Here is a 24349-nt window from a genome sequence, read left to right on the forward strand (position 1 = left end):
GTTTTTATTGCTTTTTAAGACCATGTCAGTTTTTATTATGTGTTTATTATTGTACGCCATCTTGGGAGGGCCTCTGCCCTGAAAGACGGAGAAGAAATATTTTTAATAATGAATGTGTGAAAGTTGATCACGTGGAGAAGTACATAATGGTTATCAGTGAGCGATGGATATCCAAGCCCCATAATTCATGTGTTCTCATAACTTCATCTTTCAATGCAGAAAAGGACAACTAAAATGATCAAGGGGCTGGACCATCTCCCCTATGAGAGAAGGTTACAACAGCTGGGATTGTTTAGCTTGGAAGAAAGGAGGGTAAGGGGAGACATGACGGGCGTACAGAATTATGCATGGTGTGGAGAATGTGGATAGGGAGACATTTCTCTCTCTCTGTCTCTCTCTCAAAATACTAGAACCTAGGTTCATCCCATGAAGCTGATTAGTGGGAGATTCAGGACAGATAAAAGGAAGTACTTCTTCACCCAGCACATAGTTAAACTATGGAATTCACTTCCACAGGATGTAGTTAGTGTTGTCCACGAATTTAGATGGCTTTAAAAGGGGATTAGACAAATTCCTGGAGGAAAAGGCTATTAATGGCTACTAGTCCTGATGGCTAGGTGCTACCTCCAGTATCAGAGGCAGTCTGCCTATGTACACCAGTTGCTGGGGAACATGGGCAGGAGGGTGCTGTTGCACTTGTGTCTTGCTTGTGGGTTCCTGGTCGACAGGTGGTTGGCCACTGTGTGAACACAGTGCTGGACTAGATGGACCCTTGGTCTGATCCAGCATGGCTCTTCTTATGTTCTTAATGATTGGCCTATGCAGTTCAGGTCATTGGCATAGCAGAAGACTTTCCTTGAACCTTCACCAACAAATGGTACATACTTTTCCAAGTTTTGTACCCGATTTCTAGGGCTTTCTATACTTCTGGCCAAGCCAGATTTGAGAATGCAGGAAGCTGCCTGACAATCCACATGCTTGCTGATGCTACTGGGTGGTTCCTTCCATCCTGACCCCCCGGACCACAAAGATGCTCACCTTGCTTGGAAAATAGCTTGATCACGCCATTCTCCCCTTCCCCTCCCAGTCCTTTTTGCTCTGTGTCTCTTATAGACCATGAGCCTGTGAACAGGAATATTTTTAACCTACGCACAGTGCCTGGTATGTTTTAGGTGGTGTTAGGTAATGTTTTTTAGGTGATGGATCTTATACCCTGCACTGGAGGGCCTAGGATAAGAAGGAAGCAGGGTTTCTAGAAAATACCTTGCACCTATGTGGCAGCTGCCTGGTCTGTTCAGTGTTTGTAATCCTTCCAGTCCTCATTCTTGACTGAAAGAGTGCCCGTGGAATGATGCCAGTCCACTAATTGCTTCCTGGTCCGTGGCAAGGGAGCCCGTTCAGGCTCATGCCAATTGGCAGCATGCTTCAGCATCTCCTTCCTCCAGTAGCAACTGGAGAACTGGCAGGATCCCAGAAGAAGAGCAGATTTCATGCCTCTCTATTTAAGAAAAAGGCAAAAAGTGCCCAGGGGTGGGTGGGGAAGTGGTTACAAAGAAGCTCCAAGGAATTATAGTCTTATGAGCTTTCATTCTATACCTTGGAAGGTATCGGAGCAAATAGCGTGGTAAACAACTGAAGGGAAAGGTTTGTCAATTGCTGTGTGAGACTTGAGAAAGACAGAGGGAGAGCATAACTTAATTGAAGCTGGGAACTGAAGAAAAGAAGGGGAAGGTAGCGGGGAAGAGAGCATTGATGGAAATGTAAGAGCAAAGAGATGGGTTTTCACGGTTTTTAAAACGATAGAAAGAGTTGGCAAGAACAAAAACACAAAAGCAAGAAATGGCACTTGGCTGTTTTCTGTCTTGTCTTAGAAGCATGCTTCTACGGGTGCTGCTACCCTTCACTTCTCTATCTTCCAGTGTCCACCCCTATCTTCTCTTTGTATCTCTCTTTCCCATATGCTCCAGCTGTCCCTATTTTTTGGTACCTGTTTTGCTGTCCCTCTTTTATCTTCGGGGAAAATGCTGGGGATGCCTTTTTATTAGTGTGCTTATATGCTGTCAGGATCCTGCCCGACCAGGTCCCCAGGGAGACCTCCTCTTAGGAACGGACATGGGACTCCATGGTAAACCCTAATACAGCTATAGCTGGGAACCTTCAAGAACCACTGTAGTCCTAAGCCAGCCTGAAGTACCTTGTCTCATGGACATCCAGCCTGCCCTCTCCCCCACATCCTAGACCCTGCCTTGACCTTCGATTCCCCCTTCACCCTGTACCTCAAGAGCAAAGGTGGCAGCAGACTTGGTGGGGAGCCCAGAGTCAGCATAAGAACTTCAGGACTCTCCTCTGGAGAGGGGAGAAGTCAGACCAGGTTCAGCTGTGAACAATAGCTCTGCAGATGACCAGGAAAGGGAAGGTCTGGCAGTAAGGTGATATGCTTCTCCCTCTCTCCCGGGGTCTTGTGATCAGCTCCCTACCCAGCTCCTGCACTAAGTGTGGATTACAGACACGTGTGTGTGTGTGTGTGTGTGTGTGTGTGCGCGCGCGCCAGAGTTCTTCAAGTGTCAGGTCCTTTACCAGGTTCCCAAGTGCTAAATATCTGAGTGGAGATGCATGTGAATGCACACAGATGAATGCAAAATGCCAGTACACAGCTTTTGTTCCATCCTCCCTTCCACAGCCTAGCTAGATAGTAAACTATTCTCCCTCCTCCCTCCTCCTGATCTTCTACTAGAAGCACCCAAAATGGCATACATAATCATAAAAACATATAATATAACCAGTAAAAATGCAAGTACAATTTTTTTCTACAAGCAGTAACAAAGAACATAAAATACAGCCGACACTTAAAAAAAAAGACCGACATCTAACGGCAGCAAGAGCAAAAGATGTTACACAGTAAAACTGGCAGCAATAAAACTAGGTGTTGCACATTAAAAGCCTGTCACAAGTAAGGTACTTTAACTTCTGGCAAAAGAGACACAAAAAGGAGGGACTTTGATGGATTTCAGTTGGGAGAACGTTCCAGGCTTCCTGCAATGCCACAGGAAAGGTTCTGTGTCCCAAGGTGGTGCTGGCAGATTTCACATATGAGCATGAGAGGCAGGGCCTTTTCTGTAGTGGTGTCATGACTGAATTGTAGCTGTTCTATAGTAAGTACAATTGCAGACCCGTTTTCATATTAAATGCACATAAACATTATTTAAATGCGTTTTTAAATGAAACAGTTATTAAGTTTTCAAATGCATCTTATTTCAGAAGCAATTGTTGGTCAGGCTGTTTGCAGCATGAATGACTGCAATGTACAGCAGGCAAAGAAGGGGAGGAGTGTGTTCCAGTAGTGATTCTTGGTGTGAGCGTACGTGTGTTATAAGTGTAGTAGTGTCTTTCTTTTCATCCTTGAAATGCTTTGTGGGGTGGGGAGTATTATCTCTTCAAGATGTGCTTCTTCAGCCAATCTCTTTTCTGAGCTGTCCTCATTGCCATTTATTTGGTGTGTCACCACTTCAACGGACTTCTCCCACACCATATGTTCCCCACTAGATGCTAACTTTTCCCATAGGCCCTGTCTTATCCATATAGTATATATTGTGAGCTTGTGGGGATGGGAGTGATGTTTTGCTTGCTTTGATCACCAGGGGAGGCCTTGCTGTGTACTCACTTGTCATCCATGTGGCAGGATGTGGGGCAAGGCCTTCTCAGTAGTTGCACCCATATAGCAAAACACCCTCCCAAGAGACACATAACTCTGGCTGCGTTTTGCTGCGTAGTACAAACTTCCTTCTTTAGGAAGGCATTATCTACCAGCTGTCATCATGTTCATGCTGCTGCTTAAAAATGAAATCTGTTCTTTGTGCTGGCTTTTGGCTAATGTGTATCTATTGGATGCTGTTTTTAGTATGACTACTGGTTTGCTGTTTGGTTTACCAGATGATGATGTTTTATGTTCTCAATTCTGGTCTGTACATTACTTTGGGTGCTTTGAAAGAGAATGTGACTAATAATCATAAATGAGATAAATGTGGTATACAGCAATAATGACAACTGTTGAAGAGAACTCGTGGGTAATTGTAGCTGCAACGGAAGTTGTGTGAGTATTAGGATAAATTTTCTTTCCCCTTCATTCTTTCCCATGAGTGTGTGTTGTATAATGTAAGCTTCTGGGCTTTTGAAAATAAAAGCTACTTCTCTCCTCAGGTTCTGGCATGAATTTACTGCAGATCCGAGAGAAAGTATGGAGTTCAGTCTGTCTTGATGCTTGTGCGCCTGGATTAGAAAAGAAGCTGGGTCATCCTGTACCATCCAGCAAAATACTGGTATATGCTGCTGTGGAACAACTGTGTTGAATTCGATGATGGAGGCACTCAGGATTAAAGCCCATATCTACTACTTTTATTTGGATTTTTGATGGGCACATCTTCTACACTACAGATTTAAACTGGTTTAGGGTGTAATCCTATGCATGTTTAGACAGGAAAAAGGCTTACAATTCCCAACATGCCTCAGCCAGTCATGCTGTGTAGGCCTTTTTTCTGTTTAAACATGCATAGGATTGTGCCTTTAAATTGTCAGTATTTTCCCAAAAGAGTCCTGGGAACTCTATTGTTAGAGGGGTGTTGGTGCTAGCTAACAAAGGAGTTGATAACTGCAAACATTGAGTTTTGCTGGGCGGAAAAATAGATTGTATATGTATGTGATCTGCAGGCAATATGAATGTTCTTTTATAGTGGCCAGATGAAAGAAAGTCTCTCACCAACATTGAGGCAATTGCTTGTTCTTTTTGGAAACTGATGTGAGGAACTATTTCAAGCAGTGGGTCTTATGGGTGTCCTGTAAAAATACTACGTTAGGAAAATGGTCTGGTTCCCTGCAGTAAAAAAATAAGTGTAAATAATTATTTGAGGTTCTGCAAATCTGCACTACAAATTCAAACCAGTTTCACTCTCTTCGTTTCCTCTGCAAAGAATTCTGCGAATTGTAATTTTGTGAGGGTACTGAGATTTCTCTGCCAAAGTCCTCTTTCTATAGGCTGTTGTGGATCTTCTGTAGAGCAAGCTAAATTTCTTTGTTAAAGTGCCATATGTCCTGATGCAAAGGGTTATAGTACTCTTAAAACAACAACCACAACTGTATTTTCCATTCTTTCCCTCCATTTTAGGGCTCCATTTCGCCATATTACATCCAGCATTTTGGGTTTAATCCTGGCTGTAAAGTTGTAGCATTTACTGGAGACAATCCAGGTAAGAAAGTAAAAACATTTCCTGGTGGAATTCTGAGTCTCTGTTTAATTGTACCCCTCGAATAATGTTTCTAGGCCTTCTATAATCCATTTGTTGAAATTTACCTTATTCTGGAGAGCCCCTAATGGTTTTAGTGCCCGGTGGATTCCAGCCATCCAGAGAAAGGTAGGTGCACTTAAGTCCTATTAAGATCAATGGGACTTAGTTGCACAATTAAAAGCTTTAGGGTGCAATCCAATCTGGATGCCCATCAGCCTCCACACTTGGAGGGCAACAGGCATCCTGGCAGAGCAGAAGGAGCATGGAGGCGATCTTTGCCTCCGCACTCCCCCTGCTCTGCATTTCAGCTGGATGGGCATTTTCACTTGTCCGGCTGAGGCATTGGGGAGGGAGAGGGAAAGAGGCTGGGGATGCCAGAGGATTCCTCATAAGCCAGCCTCCCCAGTCCCCTCCCCGCCCATGGGAATGCCCCCTTTACCTCCACCCCCCTTCGAGGTTGCTGTTGTGATCTTGGAGAGGCAGTGGGTGCGGTTGTCTTTGTGCCAGCTGGGAGCGGGCAGGGAGCTCAGGCTGCTGGGTCTGAGGCTGGAGCACTGTCTCAGACCTCAGATCCAGGAATCTGAACTAGCGTATGGCCCCTACAGATGCTGTCTAGGGGCCAGAGGATTGCTCTCTTAGTCCCACTGATATAAATGGGATTTCAGTACACCTACTTTTTCAGTTGTGTCCATTATGCAGGCTGTCCTGGCATCCTGCACAAAGGCTAACCTCATATTTAACTGGACTCCCTTATCTGTATTTTCAGCATCTCTGGCAGGAATGAGGCTTGCAGAAGGGGACATTGCAGTAAGTGTCAACATATTTATGCTATTTCCATACTGCTAATCCGATTTGTAGTATGAAACCCTGAGTTGTATGTGGTATTGGCCTTGGATAGCAGCTCTGTGTTACTCATTTTGGTTGGAATATGCCCCCATCTAAGCCCCTTCAGGTCCCATTGACTTCAGTAGAAGAGATTTAAATATGTCTTTAAGTCTTTTCCATGGAGATCATTGGCACCTAAAAGTAACTAAGTTTGACAGGATCCCATCCTAGCAAGCACAGAAGTGTGTGGGGGCTTCCAGGTGAGGCTCTTATTGTGCAACCGCACTGCCTGATTCATAGCTTCATTTGAACAGTATTGCTTAGACCAGCTTCCCACAACCTGGTCCCCTCCAGATGTGTTGGGCTACAACTCCCATTACGGAGTTGGGAATTATAGTATCACATATCTGGAGGTGATCAAATTGGGGGAGGCTGGCATAGTTACTCTGGCCTCCCCCTGATTATGTTTTACTGGACAGTTCTGGCATGTAGCTGCAGTTGTGTTGTAGTTTTTTAGTACTGTGTAGGCCAGATGTTTCATTGCTGATGTTTGTTGTTTGTATCATTTTTTGGCTGCTTTATTGGTCTATTTTATTGTTGTAAGCTGCCTTGTGGGGGCTCCTGCCTGGAAAGCCGGCCTAGAATTATTGTTGTTGTTGTTATTATTATTATTATTATTATTATTATTATTCTTAGAGTGATGCCAGGCAATATGCAGTCTCTGACTGTTGTGGCTGTTTGAAAATGTGAGACATCACTTGATGTCAGTCATCCAGTGATGATTATGCATGTGTGAATTTACCCCACCCTTCCCCAAGCTGGTGCCCTCCAGATGTTTTGGACTACAACTCCCAGCATTCCTAACCATTGGCCTTGCTAGCTGGGGCTGATGGGAGTTTAAGACCCAAACATCTGGAGGGTACCAGATTGGGGAAGGTTAATTTACCCTAATAAATCCTCAGATTTCATCCTGCTTCTGCTCTATGTCTTACACAGAGGCGACAAGCCAAGCTGATCCCGCAAGAATCCAATTGCCTTAATGTGTAATTTAAAGATAATTAGTAGCACAAACGAATGGGTTTAATTTGATTTCTGTATTGCTTTTCATGCATATTGTGCGAGCACCTCAAATTTCCTCCCACAGATTAGCCTTGGCACTAGTGATACATTGTTTCTCTGGATTAAAGAGCCAAAGCCTGCTTTAGAAGGTCACATCCTCTGCAGTCCTGTTGATTCTCAAGCCTACATGGCCTTGTTGTGGTAATTCACCTTTTATTGTTTTACATATGAATGCTACCTTTATGCATTTACTTCCTCTGATTAGTCATGGCTCTTCAAGGCCTCAGGCAAAACATTTTTCCAACCCTGCTTCCAGAGAGATAAAGATGAAGGAGATTAAACCTGTGACTTTACCTAATGAATGCAAAGCTTGTACTCTGTGGGTCCTCCCTTTCATATTGGACAGGTTTTTTTCTCTATTTCAGTTGTTACTTTGTGTGTGTGTGTGTGTGTGTGTGTGTGTGAAGATAGACCCTCGATCCACAGAAAACAAAGGCAGCCTAATTGGCCATAAGAAAAATGCCAAAATCCATATTGTGTAATATCTTTTATTAGGCCAACTCAAAAGATCACCAAAACTGTGCAGACTTTTGAGATTTCTAGATTGCTTCATCAGGCAAGATGTTACAGCCTGATGACGAGATCTCAAAAGCTTTCACATTTGTTGTTATTTTTTGTGTTGGTCTAATAAAAGGTATTCCCCTTCATGGATCACTGCCTTGTTGTGGTGAAGGGGCTTGCGTAACTCAGTGAAGCCATAAGCTATGCCGTTCAGGGCCACCCAAGACGGACAGGTCATGGCAGAGAGTTCTGACAAAATGTGGTCCACTGGAGAAGGAAATGGCAACCCACTCCAGTATTCTTGCCAAGAAAACCCCATGGAACGTATCACAAGGCTAAAAGATATGACGCCGGAAGATGAGCCCCTCAGGTCGGAAGGTGTCCAATATGCTACTGGGGAAGAGCAGAGGGTATTTCCAAGTAGCGCCAGAAAGAGTGAAGCGGCTGGGCCAAACCCGAAAGGACACTCAGCTGTGGATGTGTCTGGCGGTGAAAAGAAAATCCGATGCTGTAAAGAACAATATTGTTTAGGAACCTGGAATGTCAGATCAATGAATCAAGGTAAGCTGGAGGTGGTCAAACATGAGATGGCAAGATTGAACATCGACATCTTGGGAATCAGCGAACTAAAATGGACAGGCATGGGCGAATTTAATTCAGGTGACCATCATATCTACTATTGTGGGTAAGAATCCCTTAGAAGAAATGGAGTAGCACTCATAGTCAACAAAAGGGTGGGAAAAGCAGTACTGGGGTACAATCTTAAAAATGATAGAATGATCTCAGTACGAATCCAAGGCAAACCATTCAACATCACAGTAATTCAAGTCTATGCCCCAACCACTGAGGCCGAAGAAGCTGAGGTTGATCGGTTCTATGAAGACCTACAACACCTTCTAGAACTAACACCCAAAAAAGATGTCCTCTTCATCATAGGGGATTGGAATGCTAAAGTAGGAAGTCAAGAAATCACCGGGATAACAGGCAGGCATGGCCTTGGTGTACAAAATGAAGCAGGACAAAAGCTAATAGAATTTTGCCAAGAGAACACGCTGATCATAGCAAACACTCTTTTCCAACACCACAAGAGAAGACTCTACACATGGACATCACCAGATGGTCAGTACTGAAATCAGATTGATTATGTCCTTTGCAGCCAAAGATGGAGAAGCTGTATACAGTCAGTAAAAACAAGACCTGGAGCTGACTGTGGCTCAGATCATGAACTTCTTGTTGCAAAATTTCGGCTGAAATTGAAGAACGTATAGAAAACCACTAAACCATTCAGGTATGACTTAAATCATATCCCTTCTGAATATACAGTGGAGGTGAGGAATAGATTTCAGGGATTAGACCTGATAGACAGAGTGCCTGAGGAACTATGGACGGAGGTCCGTAACATTGTTCAGGAGGCAGCAACTCAATCCATCCCAAAGAAAAAGAAATGCAAGAAAGCCAAGTGGCTGTCTGATGAGGCTCTACAAGTAGCTGAGGAATGAAGGGAAGTGAAAAGTAAGGGAGAAAGGGGAAGATATATCCAACTGAATGCAGAGTTCCAGAGAATAGCAAGGAGAGACAAGAAGGCCTTCTTAAATGAACAATGCAAAGAAATTGAGGAAAACAACAGAATCGGAAAGACTAGAGATCTCTTCAAGAAAATCGGAGATCTCAAGGGAACGTTTTGAGCAAAGACGGGCATGATAAAGGACAAAGAAGGCAGGGACCTAACAGAAGCAGATGAGATTAAGAAGAGGTGGCAAGAGTACACAGAAGAACTATACAGGAAAGATCTGAATGTCCCTGATAGCCATGATAGTGCGGTCACTGAACTTGAGCCGGACATCCTCGAGAGTGAAGTCAAGTGGGCCTGAGGAAGCATTAGTAACAACAAAGCTAGCGGAGATGACAGTATTCCAGCTGAGCTATTTAAGATCCTAAAAGATGATGCTGTTAAAGTGCTGCACTCAATATGCCAACAAATTTGGAACACTCCACAGTGGCCGCAAGACTGGAAAAGCTCACTTTACATTTCAATTCCAAAGAAGGGCAACACCAAAGAGTGTTCAAACTACCGCACAATTGCGCTCATTTCACATGCCAGCAAGGTGATGCTCAAAATCCTACAAGCTAGGCTTCAGCAGTATGCGAACCGAGAACTACCGGAAGTACAAGCGGGGTTTCGAAGAGGCAGAGGAACTAGAGATCAAATCGCCAACATTCGCTGCATCATGGAGAAAGCAAGAGAATTCCAGAAAAACGTCTATTTCTGCTTCACTATGCTAAAGCCTTTGACTGTGTGGATCACAACAAACTGTGGCAAATCCTTAAAGTGATGGGAGTACCAGACCACCTTACCTGTGTCCTGAAGAAACCTGTACGAGGGTCAAGAAGCAACAGTAAGAACCAGACATAGAACAACCGATTGGTTCAGAATTGGGAAAGGAGTACGACAAGGCTGCATATTGTAACCTTCTTATTTAACTTATATGCAGAGTACATCATGAGAAACACCGGGTTGGATGAATCACAGGTCGGAATTAAGATTGCCGGGAGAATTATCAACAACCTCTGATATGCAGACGATACCACCCTAATGGCAGAAAGCGAAGCGGATCTAAAGAGCCTCTTGTTGAGGGTGAAAGAGGAGAGTGCAAAAGCTGGTTTGAAACGCAACATTACAAAAACGAAGATCATGGCATCTGGCCCCATCACTTCCTGGCATATAGAAGGGGAAGAAATGGAAGCTGTGACAGATTTTATTTTCTTGGGCTCCAAGATCACCGCAGACGGTGACTGTAGCCATGAAATTAAAAGACGCTTGCTCCTTGGGAGGAAAGCTATGGCAAACCTAGACAGCATAGTAAGAAGCAGAGACATCACCTTGCCGACAAAGGTCCATCTAATCAAAGCTATGGTTTTCCCAGTAGTAATGTATGGCTGTGAGAGCTGGACTATAAGGAAGGCTGAGCGCTGAAGAATCGATGCTTTCGAACTGTGGTGCTGGAGGAGACTCTTACGAGTCCCCTGGACTGCAAGGAGGTCCAATCAGTCCATCCTAAAGGAAATCAACCCTGAGTGCTCATTGGAAGGACAGATCCTGAAGCTGAAGCTGAAATATTTTGGCCACCTAATGCGAAGAGAAAACTCTCTGGAAAAGACCCTGATGCTGGGAAAGACAAGGCAAAAGGAGAAGGGGACAGCAGAGGATGAGATGGCTAGATAGCATCACCGATGCAATGAATATGGGCTTGAGCACGCTCCGGGAGAGAGCGGAGGACAGAAAGGCCTGGCGTGCTATAGTCCATGGGGTCACGAAGAGTCGGGAACGACTGAACAACAATAAAAAGTATTATGCTATATGGATTTTGATCCACAGAGGAGATTGTAGTAGTAGTAATAATAAAAAATTAATGTATTTCTGATATTTATGGGCCACCCTATAAGAAAAAGTTCTCAGTGGCTTACAGAATAAAAACAAACAAGTTAAAACAACAGCTTTTGTGTGATACACAGAAACTCCAGCTTCCAGGATTCTGTAAGCCTTTTCTGACAGGCTTATACTAGTTTTTGTACTGACATCAATATCAAGGTTCAATTATACTTGGAGTAGACCCATTGTAATCATTGGGACTTAAGTTAGTCATCTACTAAGTTAGTCAAACTACAAACTACTAACTATTAAGTTAGTCAGACTACTAAGTATGTAGACGTAAATTTGGATCCAACTTTATATGCCAACGGGGTATAAATCCAGATCCACAGTCCTGCATTCACAATATTATCCTATGCAGGCTTATTCAATAGGAAGCCCCTCTAAGTTCAATAGTGCTTACTCTTATGTGAAGGGACACAGGATTTCAGCCTTGTACTATGCTTTGTGACCCCCGAATAATGGTGTCATTTAAAAATTCTGACAGAACATCTGGGAAATGCAATTGGCCCGTTATTCTTATTTTTATGTTATAAATCATTTTAGTTATAAGAATGGCTCTTTGATGAGAGAAAAGATTCGAGATGAGCTTTCCTCTGGCTCGTGGGAAGAATTCTCCAAAGCACTAGCATCTACACCTGTCGGAAATGATGGAAACTTGGGTATGTATCTTGGAAGAGAGGGGAGTGCCAAGGTTTGCCTCGGTACTTAGTTTCTTTCCCATCCCATTACTTTGAGCTCGTGCGCCAACAAAGAATTGACTCATGCAAGAATCAGTGCCTTTGCTTGTATCAGAACAACATTGCAACCTTCTGCCAATGCTGTTAGACATGCTGGCTAGCAGCAGCCACTGGGAGATTCATAGAAGCAACTCTCGGTAAAAGGTAGACCACTTCCCCTTGCAAAACAGAACTGCAAACCATAGTCAAACCCTGGTTTACAATACTGGGTTGCAAGGCCAATGCAAGCCTTTGTTTTATTTGAAGTATTTGTATCCACTCCTCAGCCAAAAAGACTCCCGGAGTGGCTTACATATAATCAGTAAAACAAGGCAATCCCTGCCTGCAGGTTTGCTGTCTAAATAGACACAGTATGCAAGGAAAAAGAAATGGGGAGGGAAGAGGGGAAAAAAAATAGTTTGCCAGTTCAGATGTAATGGCTGACTGTGGTTCGCCACAAACCACGAATTGAGTAGAGCATGTAAGGGGAGGAGGGAGAGGGAGGAGGAACATGCTAGCTGTGCCAAACCACGGTTTCATGTTACATGTGAACCAGCCCAGTGTTTATTATCTCTCCACTCATTTGTTAGATTAAAGGTATATTTTTGTTATCAAACACAAACATGTCATCTTTGTAACTTTTCATTTAGGTTTTTATTTTGATGTGATGGAGATTATACCAGAAGCTGTGGGAATCCACCGATTCAGCAAGCATAATGACAAAGTAAGAACAGCCTTACATGTTTGATTAAGGATTACTTCAAATATAATGAATTTCCTATGTGGCTCGTACTTCCAAGTAAATGGTCATGTGTTACAATGTTGCGTGTTCCAAAATACACAGTAGGTGCCTTTATTAGGACCAACCAAAGTGTCCTAAAACATTGGGCAAGCTTTTAAGTTCTGCAGAATGTACAGAATATGGTACAGGGACACAAGAGATCTTGATTAAAATCTCTTCTCAACCCTTGACTCGATAGTGATGGCTTTGGGCTAGACATTCTCCTCTCAGCCACTGCTTTCCGTTTTTAAAATGGGAAGTAGTAACCACAGCCTCACCTTTGCAGGCTTGTCTGAGGATAAATGAGAAAAGGATTATAAACCACTTTGCACAGTTGCTGTCTGATTCCAGGGTGTATGCTTGGAAGGAAGTCCTTCCAGGTTTAATGAGACTTGTTTCCTAGTGAGTGAACTTCAGATTGCAGCCTTAAGTGCATTAAAAATAATGGGTTATCTCCAACGTTAGTCTAACTTAAGTCTCATTCATTTCAATGGGTCTACTCTAAATATTGGATGCAACCCTATTAAACTAGTATGCAGTTGCATTGTACTGAAATTTTGGGGACTTGGTCAATATTTGTGGAACAAGGCTTGCTTCTGACTGTCCTTTTTATGTCAGCATTCTTATTCAGACTGTAATAGATGTAATGGAAAAAGATGCTGTGCCTCACTGAATTAGGCTGCAATCCTATGCACAGTTACCTGGGAGTAACTTCCATTGAACTCAATGGGACTTACTTTTCAGTAGACATGCATACCAATGCAAGTGACCATGTCACAGGGTCAGTTTTATCCAGGTTACAAGAAGAATACAGATTTCTATAAATGACTTTAGATGAGGCTGTGCCTTCTCTTCTCTCTTTCGCTCCCCCCACCCCCCGGATCTCCTGCCAGAAGAGCTAACATGTTCTGGAAATAATTTTCAAAAGAAGCCTTTCACATAGAGGAGGAAGTACAGAAAAAATGTACAGTTGTACTACACTTCCCACCATCCTTTGATTTCAGTATTTAAGATTATGTCAACTTAGCCAATATGGGTTGTATTGGGGCTGTCATGAGGCTCCTGGGGTGTTATGTACCTGTCACTGAATAACTGTTACAAGTACAGACTTCCCTGGTGAAGACAAATGCATAATGCACCATAAATCTGGCATTTTCTGTGTGTGCTTTTAAAGTCAACCCTCCCACTCCCCTGAAAACGTGGTCCCACCCATTGGATTGGATGCATTCATGTTTGTTTGATTTCTCTCTCTTTCTCTGCAGGTCCCAACATTTTCTAAGGAAGTGGAGATACGGGCCATGATTGAAGGGCAGTTCATGGCTAAAAGAATTCATGCTGAAAAGCTGGGATATCAAATCTGTGAGTGTGCTAACAGCACTGCAGTAGGTCTAAAAGAATATTAGATTAAGCTGGTAAATGCCATTTAGGGCACAGTCCTATGCATGTTAGACAGAAAAACCCCTACAATGTGCAGCATTCTCCAGCCAGCATGATATACTGGGACCCCTTTTTAATGTGAATACTGTAACAAAGCACACATGCGAAAGGACCAACTTTTCTTCAGGCACCCTCTGTCTTTGTTCTCGGTGGCAACATTTGCTGAAATTGATTTGGGGTGCAATTCCAAATGAAGCACAGTATACCTCTGAATAGCAGGTGCCTAGGACATGCAACCGGAGAGGGTGGTTGCCTTCATTCCCTGCTTGTGAGTTTCCTGGAAGCAGCTGGCTGCTGGAAAGAGGATGCTGGACTAGGTGGTCGGATCCAGCAGGTTTTTCTTACATTCATATGGAGGGTTCCTGGAAGCCCCCTTGAAATTAGTATATCTTTTTTTGAAGCAGACATATGTAGGATGATGCTGTGCAAATGATAAATATCATTAGGCACTGTTCATGGGAAAATAATCCTAACTCTGGCAAACTTGTCATACATGCAGTTTTTAGACGATTCTTTCTCTCCAGGAGGGGGCAGTAGATCCCATCTCATAGCAGTTTGATCAGTTCAGTTGGATGAATTGTGCCATGGCGTTTAATCTTTACCATACAAAGTCTTCCGTTGAACTGTGTGACAAAAGTTTGCCACCAGTTTCTAGTCCCAATATAAGAATGATGTGTTTGTTTTTTTAGTTACTGTGTTCCTATTGTTCTAACGTGCCTTGATCAGATTTCAAGGAATATCCTCTAGTAACGCCCTGTATCCTGTTTAGGGTTGTTGACCTAGGGGATGCAAAGTATGTTGCTAGCTAGAACATGTACACATGCAAGTGCAAACGAGGCCGTGCTTAACTCTTTCTGTTCTACCCTTTGATTTGTGGAGATAAGGTGAACAACTTGTATGTAATGCTCCCCATCCCATTTCCTTATTTTCCACAGAGACTGCTTGTCACTTTTCTTCTGTGCCCCTTTTAAAAACAAGTCGCATTCCAAGTCTTAGAGGGATCTAATATCTGTTTGAACTGTGGCACTCTCTGTTTACTGCATTAGGGTTTTACAGAAGTTATCGTGGGTCAAAGTGCTGTGTGACTGCGCTAAAAAATTCCTTGCCGAGGTAACCCAAACACAATGCTGAGAAAGTATCATGCAAATATTATGAATATATTATGCAAATATGTACGTTTTGCTTATTTTGCATAATTTGTTCTGCTCCTGCTTGTCCTGAGGAATAGTTGTGAAGCAGTGCAGGTCATAGAAGAACCACCTCTTGACTGGGAATTCAGCTCAGTTCACCTCTCCGTTTTCCTGGGGGGACTGCCTACATATTTTCAAACCTTTCTTAGCAAACGTAAGGCCCGGAGACTTATTTTTCTTCTTTAAAAAATGAAAGCTGGGATTTTCAAGACTCCTAGTTGTCTGCCAGACAATCAAATCGATGCTTGCACAATGCGCCAATGTCTGTGCAATGGTTGTGGCACAAGAACCCTGGCTCCTTGTTATCATGCGACAGGGGAGTAGTAGTAGCGGACACAACTGTTCAGCCTGTGTTCCAACAATATGTGAGGCCCAAGAATATGGTTCAGCCTAGGACATGCGTGCCTTTTAATCCAGTCCATAATGTTACTGTAAAGAAAGCTGAGAGTTTAAAAGTCACGTTGTGTAAGGCTTTGGAGGCCTTGAACAGAGGACTCTGGTAGGCGTACCAGAGTGTCTTCCACTCTGCATAACTTTGGAAGTTTGCCAGAAGAGGGAGCTGCTGGCTTGGGAAGCATTGTGCTTGTGCGCCACCAATGCAGCAGGCCAGAAGGAGGTACTGCAGTTTGCCAAGTCAGCTGTTTCTCACGTGAGGGTTCGTCCTGACTCTCTAAATTAGGGGTGTTGAACCTGTTTCAGCCCGAGGGCTGAATTCCATTTCAAAGAAGCTCCTGGGCCCACATTACAGTGGTGGGCAGGGCTGAAGGCAGAAGGGAGTGGGCCCAAATCCCCCACATTCTAGCATATTTTAACTTAAAGCTCTTACTGCATAACTACGCCTAGGAGCGGCATTTCAATCTTTTAGAATGGGGAAAAAACTGCACAACAGCCAGGAAACCACCAAATGATCAGTTCTGGGGGAAACTGAGTGGGGCCAGAGGAAGGGGCTATCGTCTGGAGGGCTGGATTTGCCCCCCGGGCCTGAGGTTATGCACCGCTGCTCTAAATCACCCCAGCCTTTGGCCTGCTGCTCAGTCTGAGTAACTTGTCTATACTCAGATGCCTGTGTATTTAATTACCTGCTTCCTGGCTTCTCTCTCCTCCTCCCCATCCATACAGTGCCTGCCTGCTGTGCCTTCCACAGCCTACTTTCTTGGTGATTAGCCTTCTGCTTACCTAACTCTGCCTTGACTATGCCTCCAGATACCACCCCCATCAGTTTGAAACCTACTTTTCCCCTGTAGATGAGAAAAACCTCTCTGTAATTCCAAAGCTTGCAAACTTGTTCTGTGTCAATAGAAGCTGGTTCAACAGAGGACACCATCCTGTTTATTTTGTCATCTTATTCTCTGGAACCAACATGACAGTGACTTCTCTCATTTCATTGAACCAACATTTAAACAACATTTAAACAACATCCTGAGGTGTAATGACAACCGGGATGCTAGATTAGTTGTCAGTGGGCTCTTGCCATTTGGGAGGCGTCAAACCATAGATAACAATTCTGTTTTATCACTCTTTGGGGCTGTTGATTTGGCAGCATTTCAGAACTCACAACTGATTACTATGTAAACCGTAGTGGTTTTCAGTGATCCCCTTCATGGATCACACTGGCTTGTTGTGGTGAAGGGGCTTGCGTAACTCAGTGAAGCCATAAGCTATGCCGTGCAGGGCCACCCAAGACGGACAGGTCATGGCAGAGAGTTCTGACAAAATGTGGTCCGCTGGAGAAGGAAATGGCAACCCACTCCAGTATTCTTGCTAAGAAAACCCCATGGAACGTATCACAAGGCTAAAAGATATGACGCTGGAAGATAAGACCCTTAGGTCGGAAAGTGTCCAATATACCACTGGGGAAGAACAGAGGGTATTTCCAAGTAGCGCCAGAAAGAGTGAAGCGGCTGGGCCAAAGCTAAAAGGACACTCAGCTGTGGATGTGTCTGGTGGTGAAAAGAAAATCCGATGCTAAAATGGACAGGCATGGTCGAATTTAATTCAGGTGACCATCATATCTACTACTGTGGGCAAGAATCCCTTAGAAGAAATGGAGTAGCACTCATAGTCAACAAAAGGGTGGGAAAAGCAGTACTGGGGTACAATCTTAAAAACGATAGAATGATCTCAGTACGAATCCAAGGCAAACCATTCAACATCACAGTAATTCAAGTCTATGCCCCAACCACTGAGGCCGAAGAAGCTGAGGTTGATCGGTTCTATGAAGACCTACAACACCTTCTAGAACTAACATCAAAAAAAGATGTCCTCTTCATCATAGGGGATTGGAATGCTAAAGCAGGAAGTCAAGAAATCACCGGGATAACAGGCAAGCATGGCCTTGGTGTACAAAATGAAGCAGGACAAAGGCTAATAGAATTTTGCCAAGAGAACATGCTGATCATAGCAAACACTCTTTTCCAACACCACAAGAGAAGACTCTACACATGGACATCACCAGATGGTTAATATTGAAACCAGATTGATTATGTCCTTTGCAGCCAAAGATGGAGAAGCTCTATACAGTCAGTAAAAACAAGACCTGGAGCTGACTGTGGCTCAGATCATGAGCTTCTTGTTGCAAAATTTTGGCTGAAATTGAAGAACGTAGGGAAAACCACTAAACCATTCAGGTATGACCTAAATCATATCCCTGATGAATATACAGTGGAGGTGAGGAATAGATTTCAGGGATTAGACCTGATAGACAGAGTGCCTGAGGAACTATGGACGGAGGTCTGTAACATTGTTCAGGAGGCTGCAACTCAATCCATCCCAAAGAAAAAGAAATGCAAGAAAGCCAAGTGGCTGTCTGATCAGGCTCTACAAGTAGCTGAGGAATGAAGGGAAGTGAAAAGTAAGGGAGAAAGGGGAAGATATATCCAACTGAATGCAGAGTTCCAGAGAATAGCAAGGAGAGACAAGAAGGCCTTCTTAAATGAACAATGCAAAGAAATTGAGGAAAACAACAGAATCGGAAAGACTAGAGATCTCTTCAAGAAAATTGGAGATCTCAAGGGAACGTTTTGAGCAAAGACGGGCATGATAAAGGACAAAGAAGGCAGGGATCTAACAGAAGCAGATGAGATTAAGAAGAGGTGGCAAGAATACACAGAAGAACTATACAGGAAAGATCTGAATGTCCCTGATAGCCATGATAGTGCGGTCACTGAACTTGAGCCGGACATCCTCGCGAGTAAAGTCAAGTGGGCCTTAGGAAGCGTTACTAACAACAAAGCTAGCAGAGATGACAGTATTCCAACTGAGCTATTTAAAATCCTAAAAGATGATGCTGTTTATTTTCTTGGGCTCCAAGATCACCGCAGACGGTGACTGTAGCCATGAAATTAAAAGACGCTTGCTCCTTGGGAGGAAAGCTATGGCAAACCTAGACAGCATAGTAAGAAGCAGAGACATCACCTTGCCGACAAAGGTCCGTCTAATCAAAGCTATGGTTTTCCCAGTAGTAATGTATGGCTGTGAGAGCTGGACTATAAGGAAGGCTGAGTGCCGAGGAATTGATGCTTTCGAACTGTGGTGCTGGAGAAGACTCTTACAAGTCCCCTGGACTGCAAGGAGGTCAGATCAGTCCATCCTAAAGGAAGTCAACCCTGAGTGCTCATTGGAAGGACAGATCCTGAAGCTGAAGCTGAAATATTTTGGCCACCTAATGCGAAGAGAAAACTCTCTGGAAAAGACCCTGATGCTGGGAAAGACTGAAGGCAAAAGGAGAAGGGGACGGCAGAGGATGAGATGGCTAGATAGCATCACTGATGCAATGAATATGGACTTGAGCACGCTCCGGGAGAGAGCGCAGGACAGGAAGGCCTGGCGTGCTATGGTCCATGGGGTCACGAAGAGTCGGACACGACTGAACAACAAGTGGTTTTCAGTGGAAGATTTGATCGTGATTTCTTTGTAAAACCCGGGCCTGGCAGTTCTCAATATGAATTTGCCTATACTGAGAATTTTCCACAAGTGGAAAATGGATCCCTTACCCAGATGTTGTGCAGCCATGGCAGTTTTATTCCCTCTGCTTTCAGGAGGGAAAGAACCTCTGTCCATATTCTCATACCTCTCTTGATGTATTACGGCCATGTTTGTTTGGTACATCTGTACCGCTTTTGACCTGCAACTATTGGTGTTACAGTAGGCGTCCTTTCAGTGTAGATTGGCTATCTGTACACCACTGTGAGGGCTAAGGAAAGAAAAAGTTACCATTGTGGAACCATTCTTGATTAGGCGCTTGACATCAGGAAGCATGCAATTGTCTTGATGTGTGGTAGCATAGCTTGAAAGTTGGCACTTGACTGAAGACAGCAGTTGCCAGGTAGAAGGTGTTGGGAAGAGACCCCAGAATGGGCTCAGACAGGCTCCCTCTCCCATATTTGTTGACTTTTTCAGTCATTGCATGCTGGGAGGCAAGTGCCATTAAGTTGTCTAAAGTAGTAAGGACATAAGAGCCATGCTGGGTCAGACCAAAGGCCTATCTAGTCCAGCATTCTGTTCCCACAATGACCAACTACATATCTACGGGAAGCCCACAAGCAAGGACATGAGTGTAATAGCACCATCCTGCTTGGGTTCCCCAGTAACTGATCCTGACATCCATGCTGTGTCTGATACTGGGCAGAATATATAGCCATCATGACTAGTAGTCATTGATAGCCTTATCCTTCTGATGGCCTTGTCAGGCATGTCCAGGAGCATCAAGCCAAGAAGGGTTCACATTGACTTGTTGCAACCTGTGGAGAAGCTGGGAAGATTGGGTAGTTTATGACATCTTTGTGCTACTTGTCATAGCCCCTTCTCCTGACCATGAAGGCATGGATTCATAACTAAAGTGTCTAGGCTGAGAAGGATACAGAGGAAGCTACAACTTGGCCACAATTTACCATCCTCTTTCACAGCCCCATTCATTTTAATCGGGCTTGGGACCTTCCTGGTGAATTGTGCACTGTGCCTCCTTTTGGGAGGTTTCCTTCAAATAACCAAGCCTCTAGACCAGGGGTGGGCAGAAGGTGGATTTCCAAATGTTTGGGATTTCAACTCCCAGAAGCCCCCTGCCAGCATGGCCAGCTGTCAGGAATGCTGGATATTTACTTTCTGCCCACCCCTGCTCTAGACCAGTGGATTCCAAAATCTACAAAATCTACCTTCAACTTCATTGTACAAGAGGGGATCCACTTTTACTTTATTATATTATTTTCAACTCTCTCTTCTTCCTCTTAGTCATTCTTCCCTTCGTATTCTCTCCAAAAGATGGTTGTGGCACTAAAGGAGAAGTTATCTAGAGACCGTGATCTCCACCCATCCTTGAAAATATATTGGTGCTTGTGAAATGCAAGTAACAATGGAACAGTTCTTTCTGGTCTGTAATGACTTCTCTCTGAGTTATAGGCATGGCTTGGTAAAAGGTAGGTGGAGTTTCAGCCAGCATAGTGTGGCTTCTAACTAGGGGTCTTTTTCAGCTTGTGAATGTATTTTAATGGGATTTGGAAAACATCTGTTAGGGTTATCTACCTCATTCCCATCTGGATAACTATTAAAATACATTGGAAAAAGGTATTGCAGGAATGGTTGGAGTTTTTTTGACGTAATGTTCCCAGACTCAGGATGTAGAGATTGTGAGATTGCTAACTGTTTTGCCATTTGACATCCTGCTTTCATTACCCTGTTAGTCTGGCTGTAACTCTCAAATAACAATTCTTTGGACAGAATCCATGAGCCTTCAGAGATTAACATACTTTTAATAAAAGGCCATGTCTGAGTTCATTACATAATTCACAGTCTTTTAAATTTTTATTTTAATAATATAAGTGTATAGAGATCTTTGAAATCCTGATTTTATTCATAGTGCATCAGCAGGTTTACAATAGAGGTTCACTATGTATCCCGTGAACTAGTCTATAATATAGGCAAGGCAATATCCTTTAATGAAGTTTAGGGATTTAGTGTCATGAGTATGCGGATGATGCCCAGCTCTTTCTCTCATTTCCATCTAAATCTGAGGATGCTGTTCAAGTTCTAAATCAGTGTCTGATGTCAGTAATGGACTGGATGAAGGCAAACAAAGTGAAGCTTAATCCAGGCAAGTCAGAGGTGCTCTTGGTCAACTGGAAGGATGATCAGAGAACAGGGATTCAGCCTGTGTTGGACGTGGTTCTTTACACTGACTTTACACTGAGTCTTTGAAGACTCGGGCTCACAGCTTGGTTGTGCTCCTGGATTCAGCTCTGAATCTGGATGCCCATGTTTTGGTGGAGGCTAGGGGTGGGCTTGCACAGCTAAGGCTGGGGTGCCAACTTTGCCTGTTCCTGGAGATGCTAGATCTGGCCAAGGCGACACATGTCTTTGTTACATCCCATTTCGACTACTGTAACACGTTATTTGTGGGGCTGCCAGGCTGGCTCCATCTCCGTTGTCCTTCGGCTAGCAGGCAAAGACAGTTTTATTCAGACAGGCTTCTGCTGTTTAAGCTGACATGCTGCTGAAGTAGGTTTTCATCTGGTGGGTGCTCTTGTTTCTTTTTATTCATGTGTTTTTATTTGGACAGCATTGCACCCTAAATGGAGCAATGTCTCTTAGTGAAGAGTGGGCAAATGGTTGAATTTCATGTAACTCTTCAGTGGGCTAAATGGAAAGTCAGCTGGTGCTCTTGCTATGACAAGAGCAAACCTCCTTACAGAGGCCAATCTTCAGTTTGGATCTATAATGTCTATTCCCCAAAAACTGTTTTCTCTTCCAACAGATGAGCCTAGTTCTGCACTGAGGTGGGCCTGGGCTGTGCCACTTCACACTGCAGCTGGAGGCTTTACCATGTCAGGGAGAAAGCTAGACTAGGTCTCGATTATTCCTGCCATGCAGGATTTTCTTTGTGGAGGGAATGTTCTGTATGGAGGTTCATCTTTGTCCTTCTGTAGCTGACTCACACTCAGTGTTAGGGTACATTATGGGGCAATCCAAAAGGCAAGTCAAGAAATCAGGCAAATGGTCAAGCACAAAGGTTTCAGTCCCATATGGGATCAGACTAAGCCAGGAGTGGTCAAGATACAGGCCATGGCCAAAGCACAGTATTACCATGCAAGTAGGTGGTTTCCAGAACAAAGGTCTGAGGAGCAGCCAAGGTCAAACACATATAATCAGTCAGATGCAATGTGCAGTCTAAGAAGCAGAGTCAGGCAGGAGTCCAGGGTTTAGTAGCATGGAAGTTCAATTGCAAGGCAAGGTCAGGAATACAAGGCACTGGAGCTGGTGGAACAATACTGTTCCAGCAATGGCTAGCTTGCAACTGAAGGCTGATATAGCCAGAACTTTCTGAGCTGCACCCAGGGTTCAGCTTCCAGGTCTTCTGGCAAAAGTCCCACTCTGGAGAAGGGTCTTGCTCCCGAGCACTCCTTTCTTCCTAAGGAGTCCTCCTTTGGAATCAAGCTTTTCTTCTCACAGGAGTCCTACTGGCCTGCCTCTTGAAGTGACAATGTTCTCGGGGGCTAGGTGGTAACCTGCCTCTGAGGCGGAACTCCCCTCCTCCTGTGGAGACAGATTCACAGTTATCTTCTCTGAGGGCCCAGGCTCCCTCAGGTCTCATGATATGGGTGGTTCCTTGGCATTGTCTGTCTCCGGGAGCTCTAGCTCCTCCTCAGAGGAGGATTCCTCCAGTGGAGACATGACAAGTCACATGATTCCCTGCCTGCAGTCTGATATGGTACAGCCCAGACAGAGGTTTACCATCTTCATGAGGATTAGTCCATGCTCATTCACTCAGCATTAGTGTTTTTTTCAGGAGTTTTGTAACGCTTTTAAAATTTGGGATGGTTTTGAGGTACCAAGGTTAAGCTCTATAGGGCTGAGGCTTGTTGTTACCTATGAACCAGGAATCCTGGTTTAAAACAAACTCTAGTTTGTTCAGCAGGCCAGCTAAACAACCCATGGTTTAAAGTTGGCTTGTTTAGCAATTGACTAGGGTTTATTTTCAATTATGACTACTGACTTGTACTTAATGACAAGCCAGGTATCATAGAAATTGAATCCTGGTTAAGTCCTCCTCCTGTGTGAGAGGAGTGTGTAAGCCTGAGGCTTCACTCATGCTCACAGAAAATCATACCCATAGCGGTATGTCATGGTTTAGCGCTGGGGTGGGGAGCCTCAGGCCTGCGGGCTAAATCTGGCCCCCCTGGAGTCCCAATCTGGTCCTTTGGGGTTCTGCAGATGGCCATGCTCCTTCCCCATGGCCTCACCCCCTTTCACTTGACTGCCAGTTGTTTGGAGATTTCCCAGCATTTGTGCAGTCCCCACCCCTTCTAAAAGGCTGAAATGCCTCTCTTAGTTACTGTCAGTAAGGGCTTTAAGCTAAAATATGTTGCTATTTGGCATGTTTTGGCCCCAGCCCTTTTGCCTTTAGCCGTGCCCACCACTGGAATGTGGCTCCTGAGAGCTTCTCCAAAATTGAATTCGGCTGTCAAGGGGAGCCTAGGCCAGAACCCAGGTACTGCTTTTCTTTTTGCAGGTACTCAGGTACTCTGCTTTTCTTTTTGCAGGGTTTTTTGTTTTTGTGTGTACGTGGGGGAACATTCAAATCTGAAATCCCCAGCTTCAGTATGAAGTGGTACACTCCCAGGGAAGCTGCACCATGTGACTTACCTGCATGTGTGGATGAGCCTCAGAAACATTTGGGGAAACTGCACATAAAGTATTGTGAGTGGCTGTTAGCCCTGCTCATCACCACCTTTGCATACCTTTTACTTAAGGGAGGAGGCTGAAGGGAGCTTTTTAAAAAAGAAAACCGTCACGGGCAGAAAGTTGGGCTACAGAGGTTAAACTCCTGACATGCTGAAGATGCAGCTTGGAAATCTTACAGAGGCATTGACTTCTTTGTAGCTGGTGAGCCAAAGTGATACTTGGCTTCGAGAGATGGAGCTGTACAACTGATTCGGTCCACCACTGCACATTCGTAGGAGTGTGAGCAGCAACATTTCGAACTCTTTTCCCATCGCCTTCTTTGTATTCACTGCTGAAGAGTTATGGCTACCTGTGTTGTAACGAATGTTGTTCTTCCTAAGATGAGGTGAAGAACT

The 24349-nt window shown here is 44.1% G+C and overlaps 1 protein-coding gene across 10 annotated transcripts in view; it reads left to right on the forward strand.

Moving 5' to 3' along the window:
• The window catches only part of XYLB (xylulokinase), a 139231-nt gene that overhangs the window by 25056 nt on the left and 89826 nt on the right, over positions 1-24349 (forward strand). For 9 of the 10 annotated variants that reach the window (XR_014792461.1, XR_014792462.1, XR_014792463.1 and 6 more), the window contains 7 exons: positions 4198-4316; positions 5159-5240; positions 6046-6086; positions 7249-7364; positions 11701-11816; positions 12524-12597; positions 13917-14013. Coding sequence is in view for 7 of the 10 variants with exons in the window: in XM_084859384.1 (XP_084715510.1) it covers positions 4198-4316; positions 5159-5240; positions 6046-6086; positions 7249-7364; positions 11701-11816; positions 12524-12597; positions 13917-14013 (645 nt within the window). In the remaining 3 variants the exon portion in view is untranslated. Of the gene's footprint in view, positions 1-4197; positions 4317-5158; positions 5241-6045; positions 6087-7248; positions 7365-11700; positions 11817-12523; positions 12598-13916; positions 14014-20507; positions 20693-24349 lie in introns of those variants that run through there. The other variant, XM_084859388.1, reaches the window with a different exon arrangement.

Source organism: Heloderma suspectum, chromosome 5 (assembly GCF_057233095.1).
Source record: "Heloderma suspectum isolate Gila_16-S chromosome 5, 16-S_ref, whole genome shotgun sequence".
Lineage (NCBI taxonomy): Eukaryota > Metazoa > Chordata > Lepidosauria > Squamata > Helodermatidae > Heloderma > Heloderma suspectum.